At 40.7% G+C, this 21,869-nt stretch overlaps 3 protein-coding genes and 2 non-coding genes across 5 annotated transcripts; 2 read left to right on the top strand and 3 right to left on the bottom strand.

Moving 5' to 3' along the window:
• Positions 1-5,408: 5,408 nt before the first annotated feature.
• Positions 5,409-5,912, top strand: crhb (corticotropin releasing hormone b). The gene has a single exon (XM_071541775.1). The coding sequence runs from the start codon at positions 5,409-5,411 to the stop codon at positions 5,910-5,912; it is 504 nt and encodes a 167-aa protein (XP_071397876.1).
• A 2,392-nt stretch (positions 5,913-8,304) lies between these two features.
• Positions 8,305-13,725, bottom strand: trim55b (tripartite motif containing 55b). The gene is made up of 8 exons (XM_071541774.1): positions 13,606-13,725; positions 13,091-13,260; positions 11,405-11,579; positions 10,723-10,818; positions 9,716-9,949; positions 9,541-9,563; positions 8,614-8,738; positions 8,305-8,508 (listed from the first exon to the last, which is right to left on the bottom strand). Exons 1-8 carry the CDS (start codon positions 13,723-13,725, stop codon positions 8,336-8,338), a joined length of 1,116 nt encoding a protein of 371 aa, XP_071397875.1. The 3' UTR covers positions 8,305-8,335.
• Positions 13,726-14,794: 1,069 nt separating this feature from the next.
• On the bottom strand, positions 14,795-14,867 carry trnaa-agc (transfer RNA alanine (anticodon AGC)). Its single transcript has one exon. It is a non-coding gene; the product is annotated as a tRNA-Ala (tRNA).
• Positions 14,868-15,149: 282 nt separating this feature from the next.
• trnay-gua (transfer RNA tyrosine (anticodon GUA)) lies at positions 15,150-15,235 on the top strand. Its single transcript is given in 2 exon segments — positions 15,150-15,186; positions 15,200-15,235. It is a non-coding gene; the product is annotated as a tRNA-Tyr (tRNA).
• Positions 15,236-15,496: 261 nt separating this feature from the next.
• LOC139663199 (dnaJ homolog subfamily C member 5-like) lies at positions 15,497-20,220 on the bottom strand. The gene is made up of 4 exons (XM_071541777.1): positions 20,114-20,220; positions 17,479-17,692; positions 17,209-17,383; positions 15,497-15,666 (listed from the first exon to the last, which is right to left on the bottom strand). Exons 1-4 carry the CDS (start codon positions 20,218-20,220, stop codon positions 15,572-15,574), a joined length of 591 nt encoding a protein of 196 aa, XP_071397878.1. The 3' UTR covers positions 15,497-15,571.
• Between the last annotated feature and the right edge of the window lie 1,649 nt (positions 20,221-21,869).

The following is a 21,869-nucleotide window of genomic DNA, read 5'->3' on the forward strand; positions in this document are numbered from 1 at the left end:
CTTACTATATTTGTCCTTCATAACACAACAACCAGTAGAGCATACGATTGGATAGGATGTCAAGTTCTTTGTCACACATATTATCATCATCGCACATTATCATATTACATATGGAAAAATAGGTTATATAATAGCAAGAGTAAACATTTGAAGCTAAATATTGGCAGCATGCTTGGTCTGATGAACTTCCTTCGGATCCTAACCCAGATACATAAAAAGCGCCGTAAATATATAACCATATCTGCTCTGAGTTAGCCACTGATCGCTGTTAGACAGAACAAAGTGACAGACATCAGCCAGAAGTAGGATGAAACCCATTCAACCATTTTATTTCAGCCTTTATGCTTGTTATTGTTACATGGAATGGAGGTAGCAGCGATGAATGGAGAACAGAGATTTTTAAGGTCATTGACGCTCAGAGACTGGCCGAGTCTAAAATAAAGAAAAAAACATTTGAAATGTTTCTTTTCTCTGGCTGTCTTCTGTCACTTTGACCTGTATAATAACTGTCAGTGTCAACGCATACGATGTTTGTCAATCATTTTGCTCTGAGGCCTTAGGTTATTTCCCTCTGCTGCCGCTGATCGCACTTTTTCCATTGCAAGGTTTCACAAAATTACCAGGTTATAAATGATTCAAAGTATAGCCATTAAATTGCACAGTATACTCATCTGTGAAGAAAATATCAGCATTGCATGTTCACATTAAGGGACCCCAGGAGCCACTTATGTTCAAGGTGTGTTATCAAAGAGCGGAGAAATTGGGTGACAATTTTGGTGGAATGGCTTCGGCCTAGATTTCTCAAGACTGCAATTTTTTTTCATATTATGAACCAGTCAAATCTACACAGTCTAAGAACAGACATCCACTTCCTCATGCATTTGTGTAATATATTATTCATGTATATGTCATATATCATTGAAATAAAATATCTCTTTTTAGCATTTTAGCATCAGGCGCAAAACCTGACACAGTGTTAAACTCTAAAATTTGTATCTATTCTTTTGGAAACAAATAAATATAGTGTTTGATTAGAGAGAGTAAAATACTTAAACTGGTCTCACTCCTCCAGTTGCAAGCATGCCCAAGATCTTCAGTACACACTGTAGCAGCAATATTCAGTTTATTAAATGAAAGCTGAGAACATTTCATTCTGAAATGGCTAAATAGCGAGATAGACACCCTGTCTTGGTCCTGAAGGGGTTAACAAACAATTCCTCGGTGCAGCAATCCTGTAAAAAGTGGAACATCTAAAGCCAATTGTTTTTGTCTTGTGAAACCTTGCAGAACCAGATGTGAACAGCACCAGTAACTCGCCCTATCACTGAGAACATTTATGGTCCTGCTCCCCTTTTTCACAACAAAATATTACGAGAAAAGGTATAAAAGAACCTCATTAACCAAAAAGACAAAGTGAAAGTTCACTCATTTGGGATAAAATATCTGGTATGACGGCGAGAAGCATTCACTTTATTCACTTTCTACTTTTTTCCCATATACCATGGTTAGATAGATGCTTAAATCTAAGCATCTTTTGTCAAATACAACAATGGGGAACGCTCCTTAATGGAAGTTACAAGGATGTTTAGGAAAATCAGCCCTTGAATGTGAAGAAATAGTAGAGAAAATGAAAGTATAGGTTTGTGTCACATACAGTAGCTTCCCTCCACATTGCCCGTGTGAAGAGACTGACATCCTCTATGTGAACAAGCGTTACAGAAGCGTCTGATTTAACACCTTCAGTGCTACACAGGAGATTTATATAGACAGAATGGCCCTTGGGGGTTCAGCTGCATTACGGACAGCTTTGCTTCACATGTTCCCACACTGGAAGATGTACTGTTCCACTGCATGCAAACTGCAATATAGGCCCAGGGAAGGCAACCATTAAACAATTGCCTCACATTTATGTTTTTTTTTTAAGATAGTAATCTTAAAGAATACTTCAGCTGATTATTATATTTGATTAATTCCAGATGAATTGCTCAACAAACAAACTTGAAATAACATAAATTCAAAATAGCTCCCTTTAAAAGCACCACAACTGTACCTAAGAATACTTTAACATCACGTTAACCAGAGGCGATATTGGCTAACAGCTTTCATCCTACATAATTAATGAGTCTGTTTAGCCTTCAGCTGCCATAATTGAACAATATATTTTCTCATGTATCAAATGGGCTGGTTGTACCAATATTGTATCAACAGCATAGCCGTAGTAATGTAGTAAATATACATTGTGTTCCTTTTTGCTCCACTTCTTGTTTGTTAAGATGGAGGGACATAACCTGATCTGACTTCTATTAGAGAGGCTTTTATAAAACAGGTCGTATCACTGGACTCCAAACCATGAGGACACCTGAGCTACTGAGGTCAGGCCGTGGTCTGAGTGGGGCGCGCTCAGCACCACAATACCTGTTAACACTCATTTATAAGGCCAGCGTGACCTCATTTATTAAGATGAGTTCTTCTGAGCCGACCGGGACGCCGGCAGTATTAGGAAAACATGGTATGTGCACAGCTCAATACACTGGGGAAAGCTGTCCAATTATTCAGGAGGTGACAGTTCGCAGAGAAGTGCTTGTCCCTCCTTGTAGCACATCACAATTAGAAAGGCAAATCATCAATTAAAGAGAATCTGTTGCCATGGAGAATTTGTTTGCCAATGGTTCCTTGCAATGCTTTCTCACCAGCACTGTTTGCAGTGTGTGCTGTGAAGATTGAATTTCACTCCTTTGAGCTCAGTTCATTGAAACAACAAGAATCTCATCTTAATCATTTTAGTATTTTCCTCCTGCAGAGAGGGGTCAGAGTCAAAGGTCATATTAAGTGGCAAAAGCCCAATTTCCCCACAGGAATCATTAAAATTTCATCTCTTCTAATCATCTCAGAAACTCATACTCTAATTGAGGAAACAAAGGGATAATAATTTAAGCCCGAAGCCCTTCCGGTGTTGCGTCACAGGAGAGGATTTCTCTTCCAGTGATCATTTTGGGGACAGTGATTTGAAAATGAGGTGACATGAGTTGACCACAAGCAGTCACTCCCTCATCTGGCGGTGTTTTCTATTTGTGTCAGCGAACATGTGTTTCTCATGATGGGACCTGACACCTCCCCTGGAGGAGCATGGAGGAAGAGTGGCAAAGGGGAGAAGCTATAGGAAAAACAATTTCACACCGACTGCAAATTAAGTTCTGGTCCATTAAAACATCTAAAGATAATACTATGTGAATTTCGATGGATGACAGATATCCTGGAGACAAATCCACCAGGTGCATTTAGAAAATCACATTTCCTCCACAGCCTTTTCATACCTGTCTTCTCAACACTTAAATTAGCTGTTCTTTTACTTAAGTGCACTGTATGTGTTGAGCCACTTTGATCTCTGCCTATACTGTATGTCTGAACGTCCTCAGGCTGTATGTCTTGGGTAAAATGGATTTTCTGATAAAACCCTTCTGATTAATCAGAAGGGTTTTATCATATTGTAAAACGTGGGCTGACATATGTGTAGGAGCTTGTGAAAAGTGCTGTTTTTTAGTCATAATTATTGTTTAAAGGGATTGGTATGGTTTTACACACATTAGCAGTAATTAAGTTGTTTTGTAATTGTATTGCATTGTAGTCTGAGTGAGGGAGAAAGAAATAGGGAGGAAGAAACAAGACAAGCGAGACTTCCACTTTTTATCATCAAACTGTTTAGGATTCTAACGGCTTGGCTGAATTTGGATTAAGCTCTCCATCTTGAAAGCGTGGCTTGGCTTCGGGCCCTTGCGTAGCAAGGTGGCAGAGGCAGAGAGTGGCAGAGGTAGTGACGTACATATGTGCAGCAGCAATGAATCACTGGGAGACGCAGGTGAACAATGCCCCTCTCTCAGGCTGGGCGGTTTGGAAATGCACATTCACTGAATACAACACAGGTCAGCTGGGAAAACTAGTTTGAAATCATTACTAACACTGTGTGGTGCAGTATGTAGCGACAAAGTCACTCAGCCTTGTGCAGAGGTGTATTCCCTAACAACAGACCTAAAATCCAGTCTACAACCTGTAGATTGTACCAATATTCAGTTGTTGTATTTGGAAGCTTTGGATGCTTGTTTGAGATGTAAGAATCACTGTGTTTTCAATATGTACGGCCATGTTTGGCTTCTGAACTACAAAGAGGGTGAGTGCATTTTGGCCCCATCTGTGCCAAGTTTATTAGAAAGAACAATTACACCAATTTGTGATCTGGAATAAATATTCATGGTGGCCTAAACACATTTAATCCTGATGTCTTATTCTGGACACAAATTCTAAAATTGAGCTGTGGCTGGAAAATAGAAAAAAAAAGTCTGATTTCAAAGTTGTCATCATAATATTGTCATTCACCAGTTAGGTATTTTCTTTTTAGACTTCAAGAACCTCTACAATCATTATAACTAATTCAAGTGAAAAAGGCCAGCAGGTTGCACCTATAGGCCTATTTTGAAAACACAGACGTAGACATAGACACAGAAACACACGCGCGCGTGCACACACACGCACACACTCACACATATGACTCATCTCATCTAAATTAAAGCACTTTTTCAGAGGCGTTCATTCACGTTACACCCATGCAAGCAACGCGCAGACTCAATCTCAGAGCTTGGAGCGTGACACTTGTAGTGAGGTCTTGGCTATATAAGTCCATTCAGCATCTACTCAGTAAAGTAACTATATACTAGTTTCTTCAAAGAAGTGAAGGAGGGCGGCATCTCGCCAAATACCTGGCAACCTACAAGACTACTGTACTGGAGCTCCTGTAAAGACTGAAGGTATGACAGCTCTTTCAAAGCTTATTTTATTTTATCCAAATTGTGAGTTTATCTGCGTTATTTGGCTTGTTGCATGTTCTCTTTTTCTCGGCAAGAATTACACGGATATTCTCACTCCACATAAATCAGATAAAACAGGTGTTGCGTTTTGCTTTTACGAACGTTTAGACAAACCATGGATTTATGGATAACTAAATGGATTGTTCTAGTGTTTCCACAGTAATTTCAAACTTCATCTTGTTTTAGAGAAATGGAAACAAGCATGAAGATAGTGGGAAATGATCATTTAACTTTAGCTTAGTTTATCCACATAGCTACTAAACGATAACATGAATCCAATGTCTCTTTACGCGCCAAAATCCACATCACCAATTTCATATTACCTATACACATAATTAATACAGATAAAGGTAATTCGCGCATTCTCCTACTACAGTAATTAAACTCTCACACTTTTATTCATAGTCACCAAGCCATCACATGAATCCAATGCCTCTTTTACGCGCGTAAATTCCACATTACGCAGCACATTTCACATCTGTAATAAACATATAGCATGAGGTTAATCCAGGCATTTTTTTCTCCTCAGATTCCTGCTGATATCCTGACATGAAGCTCAATCTACTTGGCACCACCGTGATTCTGCTAGTTGCCTTCTTACCGCGCTACGAATGTAGGGCTATTGAAAGCCCTGGCGGTGCCCTGCGCGTCCCAGCTCCCCAATCCCAAACCTCCCAGCAGCAGCAGTCTGGTCCCATCCTGGAGCGGCTTGGAGAGGAGTATTTCATCCGACTGGGCAACGGGGACTCTAACTCTTTCCGGTCATCGTCAATGTATCCCGGCGGATCACCTGCAGTCTACAACAGAGCTTTGCAACTCCAGCTGACGCGGCGTCTTTTACAAGGGAAAGTTGGGAACATCAGGGCGCTCATAAGCGGCTTCGGAGACCATGTGGACGACTCGATGGAGAGGGGAAGGAGGTCCGAGGACCCGCCGATATCCCTGGACCTGACCTTCCACCTGCTCCGGGAGATGATGGAGATGTCCCGGGCTGAACAGCTGGCCCAACAAGCGCAGAATAACAGAAGAATGATGGAGCTCTTCGGGAAATGAAGACCTCTTTCCAATCCGCCAAAGATCTCCTTTCCCTTTTCTGTTCTTTTTATATTTTTGCCATCAGCACAACATACTCTGTACCATAGTGCTGCTTTATCACACTATTATTTATAGCTTTAACCTCAAACAATGGAGCGTAAGTGGGCTTGACTTATAATTATCCGATTGTACCTTACCATTTTAATGTTGGTGTCGGAGCTGTAGCATTACACCATTCTTCACTCTCTTTGAAACGAGATATTTTTGGTTAAGATATGAAATACTGCATTGAGAAATTGGCATTTTATTTTAGATTATGATTCACTGTATTTATGGTATTTATGTTTGTTAATAAACTTATGAGCAACCAGTCATTTTTTGTTGTGCCAGAGAACGTCTTATATCTATATTTTTTAATAAAATATGAAAAGCAATGTTTACATTTCTCTGTGGATATCCTTAAATATGACAGTTAATGAATTCGCGGAAAACATGGAGAAAATAATCTGATAAAAATTATAATCCCTGTTATGCTTGTAATTGTGATTGAGATGCACTTTCCTGATGTTTTCAAAAGTTGCTTGGCATAAAGATTTTTAATCTCAAAATGGAGCAATTGAATATATTGGTTGGTGGAAAAACACAAATAGTTGGTTGGAGAGAACACAAATGGCCACTGTATCTTTAGTTTAGCCTACACAGATATTGATTGATAGAGAAAGGACTGTCTTTCTGAATACACAGATCTTATATAATATTGCCATGGCATTGTTCTGCAGCCAAGTCATGGCTTAACACCATGCCTCCTCCACACCACTGTCAAGGAAAAAATGCTGCAACAACAAATATTTGATAAAGACGTGGGCAAGGATGCTGCAAGAGCAACAATACGCATGCAGGTGAGCAGCATTCACATAGCATCCTTTATTCTAAAGCCTTAATCCCCAATAAGCTCTTCTCATTATACCTGCAAGAGGCAACCACACAGACAGCTAGAAGATGCACCACTGATAACTAATGAGTGTGAAAAGAGAGGTGTGTGTGTGTGTGTGTGTGTGTGTGCGCATGTGTACGTGCATGCTGTGCTGATCCTTGACCCGCGGTGTCAGGGTAAACTAAACAAGTGCTGTGGGTGTGAGTCATCCTATTCTGTTTGGCCCACTTAGCAACTTGGGGCTTAGTGCTGCATTGAGCCCATCTGTAAAGGATCCATCTCACTGAATGATGGTGTACAATAATTAGATGGGACTCAATAGTGGGCGACCCCCTCAGAGTCACAGCCAGGTGAGACTCGGGGCAACAGATAGATGACTGACGGCATGAGGTACATTGCAGGCTAGCTGATATCTACAGTAGGTTGTGGGCCTGAAATGGTTCCCATACAGTAGCGAAAGGTCTTAAAGCTGTCTGCTGCACCAAATACAAAAAGAGCACTAATGCCTTTTCTAGCTGGATTTCCTTTGACAGCGAGAGATGAGAGAGAAAGTGTGAGAGAGAGATAAAGGGAGGAAAAGAGAGAGAAATAAGTCTCTTTTCCTTTCACATGCACACACACACACACGCACACACACACACACACACACACACACACACACACACAAAATCTCTTTCATTGTTATTTCAGTCCAGCCAGAGGCCTTAAATGGATTGGTGCACTTAGTAGTAGATAAATGAAACTGGAAACTGGTTCCAGTTTTATTATTTGTAACTGTGGTAACAACCAAGGCTTGAGAAATAAGTGTTTGTACAATTCAGTTTTAATGACACATAGAGGAATATACTATGGCCACATTAGTTTTGTCCATGATAGGAAAATATACTTGCATAACAGAGAATACAATGTGTAATACAGGTTGTCATGTGAATTAACTACTGAAATGACACATAATACCAGTTTCCTGTACAGAAAATATAATGGTATTCACTCTTCTTCCCATGTCTTCACATCACCTAGCTCATTAAATGATATCAGTCATATAAAAAGACAACGGGGAGGACAAAGGACGCCCTCTTGTTTCAAATATTAAACCTGTGATGTTCTCTAATGATGTAGTTTAAGCAGTGGGTGGCAAGAGGTCAACTCGATAAAAAACGTATGGACAAAAACCTATGAAGAATCACTGACTGAAGAATGCAGACATGTATTTAATCAGACAATAAATTCTTTTCATCATTAACTTTGTTAACAAGACCAGTCAGCATACAGAGATGCATGCTAACACGATCCCCATAAAGGAGCGAGCAGAGGAAATTGCTGCTTCCGTCTTTCCCCTCAGCTCCAGCTCAACAACTGCAACTTCCCCCTCGGCACATCATATCTAAATCCTTCTCACTGTACCCTGATCCGGGAAAAAAGTATCATAACTGACCTGAAATCAACATCTAGGAGCAACACTTATCCTGTTCCTGGTTCAGGTGTTGTCTGGGCCAACGGCCGGCCGCTAGGTTGAGGCAGCGCTCTTGGCTGCACTAGGGGCGGGGCTAATCTGCGGGGGGATGCCGGGTTGGACTGAGGCAGCTGTGACAGCACCACCTGCTGGAGCAGTCTGGGCTCCCTCTCCTTGCTCAGTACCTGCCTCTCCATCCTCATCCTCTTCGTCCTCATCTTCATCATCTTCAGACAGGGAGGGAAAAAAGTCGGATTACCACAAGAGTCAATGGAACACGATACTGAGCTATAAGCAGTAATCTGCTACCGTCACCGTCTCTGTCCCCTCACCTTGGATGAAGTCGATGCTGCGAAGGGCCGTCCCCTCCTTCTTGAAGTCGACGGTGTAGTGATCCATGTTCTCATAGCCGCGCTCAACTTTGTCCAGGTGGGCTGTGCTTGATGCTTCTGTAATCCTGACACCAAAGGGCACAGTCAGGGTTTTAGAGGACAAATCCACCCCCTGGATACTGTTATATAGCATCAATCTGTGATGTTCAATGCATTCCAGGAGTTATTCTGTGATGAAGTGTTGTAATTTATTTTTTGGTGAACCCACTTTCCCTCAACCTGCCTCTTCTACCTCTACTTCAGTTACTGATTTCCTACATTTGCCAGAATGACTTTCAACAACCTCCAGAGAACAGGTGTGAACTTCTTGCTTTCAGCTGTGGGTTTTATGTGTAGGTGGAGAGAGTGATAGTGACAGTGATAGCATAGTAAGAGCAAGAGAGGGAGTTTTTCCAGTTGAGAAAAAGTGAGTCATACCCCTTACTTAAAATGCAATACATTTTGTGGCTGCATTGCATTCTGGTCTATTGAGGCTACTGTCGGTGGAGAAACTGGTATCTCTGCCTCTTCTACGACGGATTTCTCCCTGTATGACTGTTGAATGTCGGTGCAAAATGGAGAAAGAAGCTGCTGTTTGATTCTGAGGGACTGACACCAACATCTGACGATTACTCTTAATGTTTTAGATAGCTGGACATATTTCTGCTATCAAACTCCTTTGTTGCTGCTGGAAATATCAGAATCATCCATGGAAATAAGAAAAATACACCACCGAACAACAACACAAGGTACATCGCCAATAGCTGTTTTTAAGTGTTATATTGTTTTAGGGTGGATATTGGCCTTAAGATGATATTATGTTTCTCCTTTTCCATTGTCCCTTTATTTGATGATGCACATAACCTTGCCACAAGCACATGTACTCACTTTTTGAGGAGCGCCTTTGTGTTCTATGAGAAAGACAGACAGAGAGACAGAGAAACACAAAGAAAGAGGTATTGCATCCAATCAAATACCAAACAAAAAACATTGATCATGGTAAATATTTTGCATAGAGCTCACAGCTAAATATCGAACCCGATCACTTCATATCGACCCTGACCTGCAGGAAGACTGCCATCTCCGGCTCCTCCATGGTCTGGATCCCCGTCTCCACTATCTTACAGCTCTCCTCCAGATGGTCTCCGTACTTCCTGGTCAGGCCCCGGACGTAGTTCAGCTTCTCTTCCTGTTCGCCCGTCACCTTCTGGCTCATCTTCCTCTTCTTCTCCTCCAGGATGGCATACAACTGGTCGAACTTCTCACACACCAGCGTCTTCTGCCTCCGACCATTCTCCTGTACATGCATGAACAAAGGCAGACAGTTAGAGAGACAGAGGGACAGACACACACACACACACACACACACACAAACACACATACACACACACAGACACATAAATAGACACAGAGTTCATAAATTCATTCATCATCATCACGTGAGTGACAAATGTATGTAAATGCAGAGTTTAGAGTATTCAAAACCCATATCTTTCACTTCCTTCCTCTAAGATTAAAGCAATGAAAACGGGGTGACAGACGTTGTTTGATCATGTAAATTCTATTAACTACAAACGCTCCTACGGGTTAGCCTGTCTTCCGCCCGTCCGGTGGTGCCATATGTGCCGGGAGGACAGCGCAGCTCGTCCTGCATGTCCGTCCTGAGTGACGCCACTGACTGGAGCCACTCCAGCTTCCTCCCTGCTAACTCCGACTGTGGCATGTGACCCATAGGAAAGCTGTCTGTTTTCCTCCCATCAATTACACCGCTCATTTTTAATGTCAGTGGGTGAGAGGCAGGATGGAATACGCTGCAACAGTGAGGGAAAAGAGAGAGCGAGAGAGCAAGAAGGAGAGACTGAAAATCACAGCATTCATTTTCCTCTCTTGTTCTCTCTGTCTCACACGCAGGCAGATGCACTCAGAGACGGTGGGACTGACAAGGAGAAATTAAGTTTGTTTTGTTTGTATGTTTGATTGTGCAGGTGAGTGCAGGTGCATCAGTGTGTGTAGAGAGGGAGTCTTGCTGTGTGAGTGAACGGCCAGGCGCTGCAGCAGTGGGACACTGACCTCTATGGCCCGACAGGCTTCCTCTAGCTGACTAATGATGCCTTGCATCCTGTCGTTGTTGCCCACCATCATGGCAATCCCGTCACTCAGCTCTGTCTGGGGGTAAAAGACAAGGCCAAGTAAATACATGAGCTCAAGTGTGATCCAAAACTGAGACAGATTTAGTGACAGACAGATTTGGTGATTAAATAGATTGAGATTTTGAATTTTTAAATGCACTTTTTTGACAGTTTACATAATTTAGACTTTAAATTTTTTCACAAATTACAAAAAATGACAGCAAAAAAAAACACTTCCATATCTCTGTCTTTGTATATCTTTGATGCCAATATGTCTACAAATCTGTTGCTGCTGTGAACTGCCAATGTCTTGTATTGCTGTTGCAGTGTTCTCCACATACAAGCTGCAAAACGAATGCAATGTCCTGCATTACTGCTCTTTAGTGCTTTTGATATACAAGCTGTCTACTGTTCTTTGATACTTACATGTACAGGCTATGAAAACAAATTTCCTCTTGGAGAACAAAAAAGTATCTATCTATCTTACTGAATGTAAAAATCCAGAATGAACATGTTACCTCTTTCTCTCCCTCCCTCTCTCTCTTTCTCTCTCTCTCTCTCTTTCTCTCTCCTATCAGATGATCAACTGTATTAGTGCCATCCATGAGTATTTCAGGTCTCACCTTCTGTGTCTGGTAGATGCTTGTGAGCGGCGCCACCTCACAGTCTTTGTGAGCTCCGAATACCTTACACATGGAGCATGTGGGCACGCCGTGGGTCACACAGTAAATGTTTATCTTTTCTTCCTCATGGACATCACACATGGGCGTTTCCTCCTTTCTCTCTGGTGCTGGCTTGCTGCTACTGAAAGGCAGATTTTTTAAAAAGCAGCGTTACTTCACTGTCAGGCCATACATTTTAGTACTTACATATTTAATCTATACTAATAACAAAGAAGGAGAGAAAGAGAAGTTGGAGAATTATTTTTAACCTTTGAGACAACTGAGATGTGGATTGTGCAAAAAGGGGCTGCAACTCAATATCAAGAAGATGTCCCTAATGTTCTGTGTAGAAAGGTGTATAATGGTATCTTTGATTTAGATAAATTATATTGTTTGTGAATGAGTATTTAGGTCATCCTCATGCCCTGCAAGACCAATTTAGCCCATGAGGGTTACTAAACATATCAGTTACTAGTACATAACTAAACATATTCCACGTGGCTATCCAAAATAATCCTTAAAATACCACAAGTGCATACATCTTGAGTTTGGGTGGCTCCATTGGGAATTCTGGTTATGTCTGTAATGAAATGCATTAATAGATGAGGGAGTCTACTTCATTGTTACACAGCCATTATATTTGAGTATATGAGGCTAACAGCAAGGCTATGTATCCTGAGTGTTTGAGCTGAAGTGTAGTAGATCTTATGTCATACAAGCCTGCAGGTTATACAGTCAACTCCTAGAGAAATCATCTGTGTGTATGATTAGGACCATAAACTTTCTGTCATCCCGCTCTCTGACTCACGCACCACTGGTTTACAGGACGCAACGGCCCCACCGGCAACCGTTACGCTTCCCTCCATCACACACCAGAAACGAGACAAGACAGGGAGCGTGCATCCATAAATGCACAGTTTGTCCCTCTCCTCCTTTCCCTTCTCTATCCTCTGCCATCAAAGCAGAAGAGAGCTTTGACTGTGGTGACGTAGATTATTTTAAAAATTGCTTGTCTCACAAACTAAAAGTTGCTTGTCTCACAAATTCTTAAAGGGATAATAACCCTGAACGCAAAGATGAAAACAGAATGACACTTGGTCAAAACACTGACAGCTAGCTGGTTCATTTTGGAGGACTACAATTTCCCAATACATCTACTTATATTGTAATTACACTGAATGTACAAAACATTAGGGACATTTTCCTGATATTGAGTTGCAGCACAATCCACAGCTCAATTGTCTCAAAACTTAAAAATCCTTCTCTAACTCGTCTTCTTCTCTTATCTACATCTCCTCCTTTGTGATTAGTATAGATTTAATAAGGGAAATCAATATGGGATAATGGCTTTTAGCTGGATTCACCTCATCAGTGTCCCTAATATTTCGTACATTCAGTTTATAAGAAGCCTGTAACAAGCAGGGCAGGGTGGTGATAATTTAATATCAGATCTGTTAGTACAGAAGTGACACAGTTTGGAATTTTAATTGAATAAATCAAAAGGCATCTTGACAAAGTTGCATTGCGGCACCAATCTCACTCTGGCTGTAACCATGCAAGAAGGTACCGGAGGGAAGTGAGAAGTGTTGTAAAACTCAAAACATGAGAGACTGAAGGGAGCACACCTCTGTGTCTTATCTGTCTCACCTGCTGGACTCCTGTTTGAACATGTCAATGATGTTCTCCACCAGCAGGTTCCTCTGCAGCCCGTACACACCATGCCTGTCCAGCACCACCTCGTGTCTGCAGGACGGGCATCGGAAGCGGCCGCCAGACGTCAGAGACCCCCCCCTCGTTGGAAGGTACGGGTTTGAAGCCTGTAAACAGACAGACACAGTCACAAATCAAAATCTCGATTTAGTGCGATCGGATGGGGTTGTAATGAATAGGTTCATCTCAGCCTGCCAAGATTTTATAATCGTCTCACACAGGATAAAGTGAAAGGCAGCAGAAGAAATATTGGAAATATGCTTTTTATTTATGAATAAATCAAGAGTTTAGGGCAAGTTTATGAAAAATATGAATGGATTCAACCTTCATAGGCTATTAAATGGATAGGCTTACTTTAAAACAAAAACAAGTCTAGCATAAGTAACAAGATGACTCATACTTTGCACTTGCTACTTCAAAACAAATCAATGGCATTTTGTTTGTTTGCTTACCTGGAAGACGTCATTGGCACATTTTCTGCAGAGGTTGTGCTGGCAGGGAAGGATAACCACAGGCTTTGTAAACATTTCCAGGCATATAGGACAAATCAGCTGTTTCTCCAAGTTGTCCATGCTATTCATTTTTGGATAAAAGCGGCCAGTAAGACATAAGACACTGCTGAAACTTAATTAGACTATGCTACCAAAACTATAAGTTAGTATAGCGTCAATTTCTGAGAGGAATGTGTTGTAGGCCCAGGGCTAGGCTGAGGAGTAGGCCTGCTGCTCTTGCTTCAGTGGGTGCGGGGTCCTAATCTAGCTGGAGTCAGTTCTGTTTTTAGAAGCTAGCTGTCACGTCAAAGGTTGCCATATTTACGTGCCCATATTTGAAACTGATCCTGGGCAGTTGAGCAGGGCAGGACTGAACAGCTGCCTACAAGTAACAGGCCTCTGTGTGCTCCTCTACACTAGCAGAGGCGATTTGTTGTCGTTGTCTATCAGTCTCAATTTTACATCCTTACATCCCGTTGTTAAGCAAATCCTTAAGTATTGCCCAGCCGTCATTAGGCCAAAAGATCCCCCAGCCAATCAGAAAACGTGTAGAGCGAAGTGAAAGTATGGGCACTTCAATCGTGATACACGTGACCTGCCATCAGTTTTGTATTTGTATTTTGTCGCACTGCCAAATGCCAAAAATGGCATTTTGGACGTGTTCTAATATAACATTTTATCTTGCGAAAAGTGGTACTTGTTCCAGTCCTGTAACCCTTGTTCATTTGTCAAGAAATTTGGCCTATGGTGTAGCATTAAGGTTGAGATGCTAGTATGGTCCTGGTTAGCTTAGACCGTACATAGACCATGAAAATGAAAAAGGTAGGTAAACATTTCAAACTCTTCTTATAACTTCAGCAAACACCATTTTCTTCTGCATAAGTGACTGGCATAATTATTGTGCCCCTGCACTAATATGATAATAGTGTAGTTAACGCATACTTGCAAGTTGGCTAGCATAAAAAAATATGTCAATTTAAGTTAGCTAACGTTGGGCGTGGTAACGTTAGACATGGTAATTGGATGGGGTCAAAGTGTTGAGGACAGGGTGTTTAAAAGCAATAAATGACGGCTTTTCTGAAACTGATTTTTGCTTATAGTGATGGTTGCCATAAAGTAAAATGTTGCAGGTCAATGAGAAAAATGTATTTGGAGAATGCGGGCATCGATCCCGCTACCTCTCGCATGCTAAGCGAGCGCTCTACCATTTGAGCTAATTCCCCTTCATGCTAGCCGTTGTGGCTGGGCGCCATTTTGTTTTGTAACAGACCGACGTGGTCACCGTTTAAAATACCGTCTGTTCGTCAACCCCGCTTCGCTGCTGTGCGGTATTGAAGCGCTGTGACGTCCGAGACTAATTTCATCGTGCTGAATACATGGAGAATTGTAAGACTGAGCCTGGGTCCCCGAAACACTGAACCGAAAACATTGACTATGATGATTTAGCAGTCCCATCGTGTTTGTACAGTAAATTTGTAGTATATTTTCCGGGTTATGTGCAGCTCCCTTCGATAGCTCAGTTGGTAGAGCGGAGGACTGTAGTGGATACATGGTAATCCTTAGGTCGCTGGTTCGAATCCGGCTCGAAGGAGAGACATTTTTTTTTTAATAATACGCTAACAATAATAATAACTCAAGTGCTGCATGGTGCTCGACAACCTTTTCTTATTCTTCATGATAAATTTAAAATAAATGGTAACTGACAATGAAAACAACCTCATGTCTTTCAAAACAATCCAAATGCAACAAAACAACTCAAATGCAGATATCTGAAATTAGGAAGTTGATGTTCAAATTTAATAATTTACAAGCAAAGGCAATAATACATCATTTACAAAGAATAGTACAGGTTGAAAGTAGCCTCTCATGCATCTAGAGTTAATTTAATAAAGAAAGGCTTCCTGCAGGGGTCACCACTACAGGAATGCTAATCTCTATTCCCAGGTGTATGGCATTCATCTCCAGTGAACTGTGTCTTCTCTCTTGTATTGATTGGCTGATGTACCATTGGGATACCTCCATCTAGGCAGAGATACAAAGTTTCAAAATCAATCACTATGCATATACACTGGCTTTTAACAAATCCTGTGGTGGTTCTCCCTAGATAGATCAACAGAAATTACAAGATTTAATGGTCCCAAAAAAGTGTAAAAATAACACGCTAATCTCTATCAAATCACGTCACTAATTCTTTTTTACTTCTAACTACAACTAAGAAATGTCTTCTTAGCTTCCCCGCTTGGGAGAAGTTGACATAATCTGTGTCTAACTTAATGCTGCTTTCTGTCCTTTTGATATTACAGATAAGGAAAAACTGGGTCCTTATCTGGAGGAAGGAATGGGAAAGATCCTGACCACTAATCGCTACAGCACCCCTGGGATAACATGACAACAACTGACCATTAAGAACAGTAAACTGCACAATAGATTATATGAAAAGATTTGCACAGACAAATGGCCACTGTTTTGTTATGACCAATAAGTAGTGACGAGATCCCAGTGTTTCACTGTCAGACAAGAGGGCTAGATTACAAATGTTAGCACTACTTTGGTGACTGGAATTCTTTTTAGAAAACACTTTGCATGCTATGCATGTCAAATGAGAAATGATCACACCTGCAAGCGCTGTGTTCAGAGGCTAGTTGAAAAGTGATTATGTCTGATTTGGTCGCAACTAGTGATGAAAACAAACGTTATCTCTTTTTTTTTTTTTTTTTTTTTTTTTTACAGCGAGATGGCTCAAAATAACTGCAATGCAAACACATTCAGATGGGTGACTCAGAAGCAGTAATTATCAGTTCTACAGAGGACTGCAGTAAGCATGAAGCTCCCCCACTGCTATCTGGCACCCAGCAGTATATTATTGCCACACATCTGGCTCTGATATTAAGTGTCTTTATTTATCGTAATGGCTGCCATTTGTCTGTGTTGGTGTGTGCATGTTAAAATGTGATGCATCACAGGATTCTGCTCGACAATGACTAAATGAGAATTTGTAAGTGAAAATGGAAGAAGTACGGATGTGTGCACATGAAGAGAGTACATTAAAAACAAAACAAAAAAAAGTGATATAAAAGAAATATAAGTATGCAGGTGAGGTGGGAAACCCAAGCAGGGTTTATAACAACCTCACCGTTTAAGCAGTAAATTAGATTAGACAGTGTTACATAACAATAACTACAAAAAACTTTCCAATACAGTAGCAAAGAATCAATATAAGAAATGAACAGAAGAATGGAGAATGGAACAGAAATAGAAAGTTGGTCTTATTATGCAAGGAGCGACAACATATTAGATTTAAGTTTACTGTTAAATATTATCAGTGATGGAGAGGCTGATACCAAGTCAGTGTACAGATTAAACAAGTATAAGGTTAGGATTTGGTTAAGGTAAAGGTTAAAGGCCCAATATTGTTCAGTTTTCATGATTTTGTGTGTTCTCAAGACAAGAATTATGTACTTCATGATGTTTTGCAAATAAATGTAGAAATGTAAAACATATTTGTTGTCATCTTCATTGATTTATAGATCTTTGGTGGGTGGCTTATGGGGGGGGAAATCTCACCTGTCTCCACATCTATGAGAGGCTGCTCCTCCAGGTCTTCGCAGTACATGTAGAAGTCGGGGTCTTCGTCTGCAGGCGTGCGGGGTTTACACTTCCCACAGCAGCAGTTGAAGCAGCAGCACAAGCAGCAGCAGAAGTAGCAGCCAGTCACAAGCCCACAGACCACAAACAATCCCTAGACATAGAAAACATTAAGATCGATCAGTGATCATCTGTCTCACACACACACACACACACACACACACGATACCTTTAATAAACACACATTACCTTTGCCCACCAGCTAGAGAGTGTAAAGTAGGTGTTAACATTCTCCTCTCCAAACTGCTCGGCTACATAGAGGCCCAGGGAGCCGTACTGGTCGTAGATTTTCCTCTTGGTGGCGTCCGACAGCACCGAGTGGGCGTGGTTCACCTCCTTGAATTTATCTGTGGTGTTTGGGTTCTCGGGGTTCTTGTCAGGATGATATTTCAAAGCAAGTTTTCTGGGGAGAAGAACATCACATTAAAGATCAAGCTATTCAACATACCTACAGAGTTAGTAGTGGTTAAAATGTTAATGTGCGATTAAAGGACAGTAGTGCCGTTACTTTGCATGTTTTGCAGGTCCTTGAATGTTTAATGCTCCTTGAAAACTGATATATGTTACCTTACATTCCTCTACACCTTAATGAAAATTCAATTTTAAACATAATTTTCAAGTTTTTCCATCGTGTCATAACATAACCTATAATGAGGAAAAAGTTAATTTAATTTGCAGCCTTAAAATAGCAAAATAGCACAGCTTTCTTTTTTTCTTTTTTTTTTAAAGAGGTTCTTGGTAATTCCGTCAAATGTAATGATTTTTGCAGGTTTTTGAGATGCCTATGGTACATTTTCAGATACAGTGGAGGCCTATGGCAATATTCATTCAGCACAAAATGGACACAAACTATTTCAAATATGACAATCATGGAAAAGCATGCTAAACCGCAGCTTGACACTATCCAGGCAAGCGTGGCATAGGATCCTCTAAGGTCTGATAGCTTGTGACCCATTTCAGTGTTCCTAACCTGACTCACCAAAGATAGCACCTGCCGTCCTGACACCCTAATTCCCTTTATAGATGGGGCCACATGTTGTCCACACATTGCTCATCACATAGGCAGCTCAGTCAGTGCGAGATTTAAACATTTTTAACAAAAGCTATCATCTAAAATAACCAATTTTGTCCAGCCTTCCTCTGTAATCTGTCTCTCTCTAATATGATTTATTTGGAGTCTGTCCAGGGACGCCCAACCACAAGTTGGGAACCACAGCTGTAAAGACATACATACAGTATGTATCAATTCACAACTCAGAAGTGTGAATTACATCTTCGATGTAACATACAGAGAGAGAAAGATAAAAATAGAGCAAAAGAAATGATCACCTCCACATCCTACTTTTAAATGCAACTAACTTTAAAGTTCCTTCTTGATCATCACTGCACATTTTGCCAAGATTATTATTGACAAAACTGTGAAAATGTAAAACAGCAGACCTTATGCTGACATACAATGCTGGCTAAGAAAATTCACAACTGTGCTTTTTGCCATAACAGGACTTGATTGGTGTTAACTTAAATAAATACTTATATTTTACCTGATTTCTCCTTTTTATTTGCATCTTTTTTTGTGATCCACTACAAATGATGTTTTCTCATCATTTTATGATGATGTGTGCATGCCAGCTCATTCATCTTTAATCAGTAACGGCTCAGACAGTCTCTAAAAAGGCTGAGCTAGTATGATTACATATTAATTAACAACAAGCAAGGACTGCTCAAATGCTAACCATTTAGATGGCTCCTAAAAGTGTATTCAAATGAGACCAATTAAGAAGTCATTCTGGGTTATGTTTTTGTGATTGAAGTGAATTCATAATTTTTAAACCATTACTGTCTGACTCATAATATTGCAGCTACTGTTGGTAAAAATGCAATAAAGATTGAAGATTGACAACTTAAGAGCAATTTAAAGATTGCTTGGACATGAAAGTCCAATATGAAGGCCAGGCCATGCTGCTGGGGGTTTTAGGACCAGTGGGATTTCAGCCAGTTTTAAGAGAAATCCTACAATGTTCTCCTCCTGTTCTTTTATTGTACTCAGTGGTGGTACATGGTGCTGTGGGCATATAGAAAATAGGTCTGCGGGTACACTGACAAGGTCATGAAATGCCCAACAGGAGGTGTTATGTGTTTACACACACACACACACACACACACACTCACATAAATATAAATGTCTACAAGCGCATAAGCATGAAAAGATAAACGTGCGAATGGGGAAATGTTTTATAAGGCCTGACCAGAATAGAGAGCAAAGCGAAGGGTGCCATCTGTTCCCTCGTATGAATATTTTAGTTATATGGAAGTCATATTGTATTCATGCAGAAGGCAAACAGTCACCGCCTGTGATTTTTAAAAGGTCTTGCACTAGTTTGGCATTCTCAGATAGTCTTGTTTATCTCTGTGTTTCTACATTTGTCCCAAAAAGACGGCCCAAGAAAATGATTCACCCCAAAACACCCGTTTGGATGATATGCAGTCCACTGTTCCCATCATGCGCGCGTTCCGGCGGGCAATTAATTTTTCACTTTGGTCAGTTTTGACGAGCAGACAGGAGCTGTCGGAGCTGGCAGAGGCCGATGTTCAACTGCCCCTCAAAACCTCTCTGTTGCAGCAGAGGGCTGTCCACTTGACAAGAATCTAATAATGTCTGTGTTTCTCCATTTTTCTGTTATGACACTCAGCTCAAGTCTCCTGTATCCAGAGGTTATGAGCTATTGTGTCAGATGGAAGTGGTTTCATGTCTTTTTTTAATATGTTTTTAGACTGTTGTGAGCCTTACAGCATCTCATGACATGGTCCCTGGTAGATGCAGTACCTGTAAGACTTCCTTATGTCCTCCTGTGTGCAGGTCTTCTCCAGACCCAGAACAGAGTAGAGATCTTCTCCTGAGGTGGACAGCATCTGTTGCCTTGGGTCTGACATCTTTCCGCATCATGACCTGCTTGACACAAGTGAGATAAAAGACCAAGTACTGAAAGTTTAACCAGGCATTCCAAAATAATATCACAAATTCAAAGGAATACTACTGACACCTCACATCTCAATCAATACACCTTTACTTTAGCCCACCTAGACTATCTTGTAAGACGTTATTTAATATTTAAATACCTTCTCCTGCTCATAAGCTTCTATTCAATTTGAAACTTATGGCAATGTCACTTTTATGGCCATCCTTGTTAATATCAATAAGAGAAAAATTAGTAGTGCTCATTTAATTTAAATAGAGTCATTGTTTTTTTTAAAGTAGCAACGACTTCTTAGATAACTAGCATTTGAATCAAAGCAGGAACGGTATAGTTTATGTTGGAAGTTGATCACTGTAAACTTCAACTATCAACAAAACATTGTTTATTTATCAAGCATTTGGATGAATTTTTATGACCTCAGACATCTGCAGCACATGACCTTTGAACCTGGTCAGGGTGAATTCATATCACATTCGTAGTTGTAGTTAAGAGTAATGCACCCTAATTTTGTGTGATATTCTACAAATTGAGTGAAACAGCCAGCAGTTTGAGTTTGAAGCAGCACAGTGGAAAGTCAGGGTATGGAGGTTGAGGGGGTGGATGTGCGTAAGTTATAAGTTTCAATGAAAGTTTTTCTGATTTAACCAAGACTAAAACCATTACCCTAACCTCACCTGAAGTTGTTTTAGTTGCCTAACCTTAACCCTAACAAAGCTGTTTTAGTGCAGTAATAAGTTATGCAGCTGGCCATTGGCATAGCATGAATCAAGGGTGCATAACTTTTCATAAGATATCAATATGAACATTGTATGAGAACACACTGACCTGGTCCCATATCATATCACCAAAACCATGTAGCCGAATGGGAAAAAGCCTACAGATAATGAAAAATAGAGGTGCAATGAAAAAAAATTGACATAATTTGGAGAGGATTTGCATTTTCCACAAACATCTACCACAGTTTCTGGGAGAAACCCATGTAAGTTTAAGCAAGGGTCAAACACACGGTGGATCATATACATGCCAAATTTACCGGTAAAACCGAACAATTTGGTAAATATCTTACCATTTTACGTATACATATATTTGCTGACAGGAAAGACAATATAAAGCTGCCAGATTTCAGCATGGAGTTTCATTTGACATCTTCTCCCATACAAAGACATAAAGAGAGAACGTGGCAGCAGACATCACAGTAACTGATGGTCATGGGAAACTGCACTTAGCATTCAGGTACTTCCCTCTACTCAGTCTGGCTTAAACCTCAACCCTCTCCTCACCTGCACCATGTGAAAGTCCAATACACACTGTCTCCTTCAGACTTTAATTCAAATAGTGAAGCAGGGGGATTTCAACATACAGCAGGTGTGAGTTTAATCACCAAGGGGCTATACCATGGGGTACCAACCAGATTACACTAAGAGCACAGTCAACATACAGTGTATAGTGTCATCATTCTGTGACATTTACTCTGGGATTGTTGAGCTTCCTTGCTGCAGCTGCATAATGTTTATAAAGATATTGTAAATACAGAAACACATTTTCTTACCACATACAACTTATTCAATGCAGTGGCTTTCAACCTGTGGGTTAAGGCCCCCCAAG

This window comes from Centroberyx affinis, unplaced genomic scaffold (genome assembly GCF_046629955.1).
Source record: "Centroberyx affinis isolate AG114_WGS23_722 - 3 ecotype Tasmania unplaced genomic scaffold, CSIRO-AGI_Caff_v1 ptg003956l_1, whole genome shotgun sequence".
Lineage (NCBI taxonomy): Eukaryota > Metazoa > Chordata > Actinopteri > Beryciformes > Berycidae > Centroberyx > Centroberyx affinis.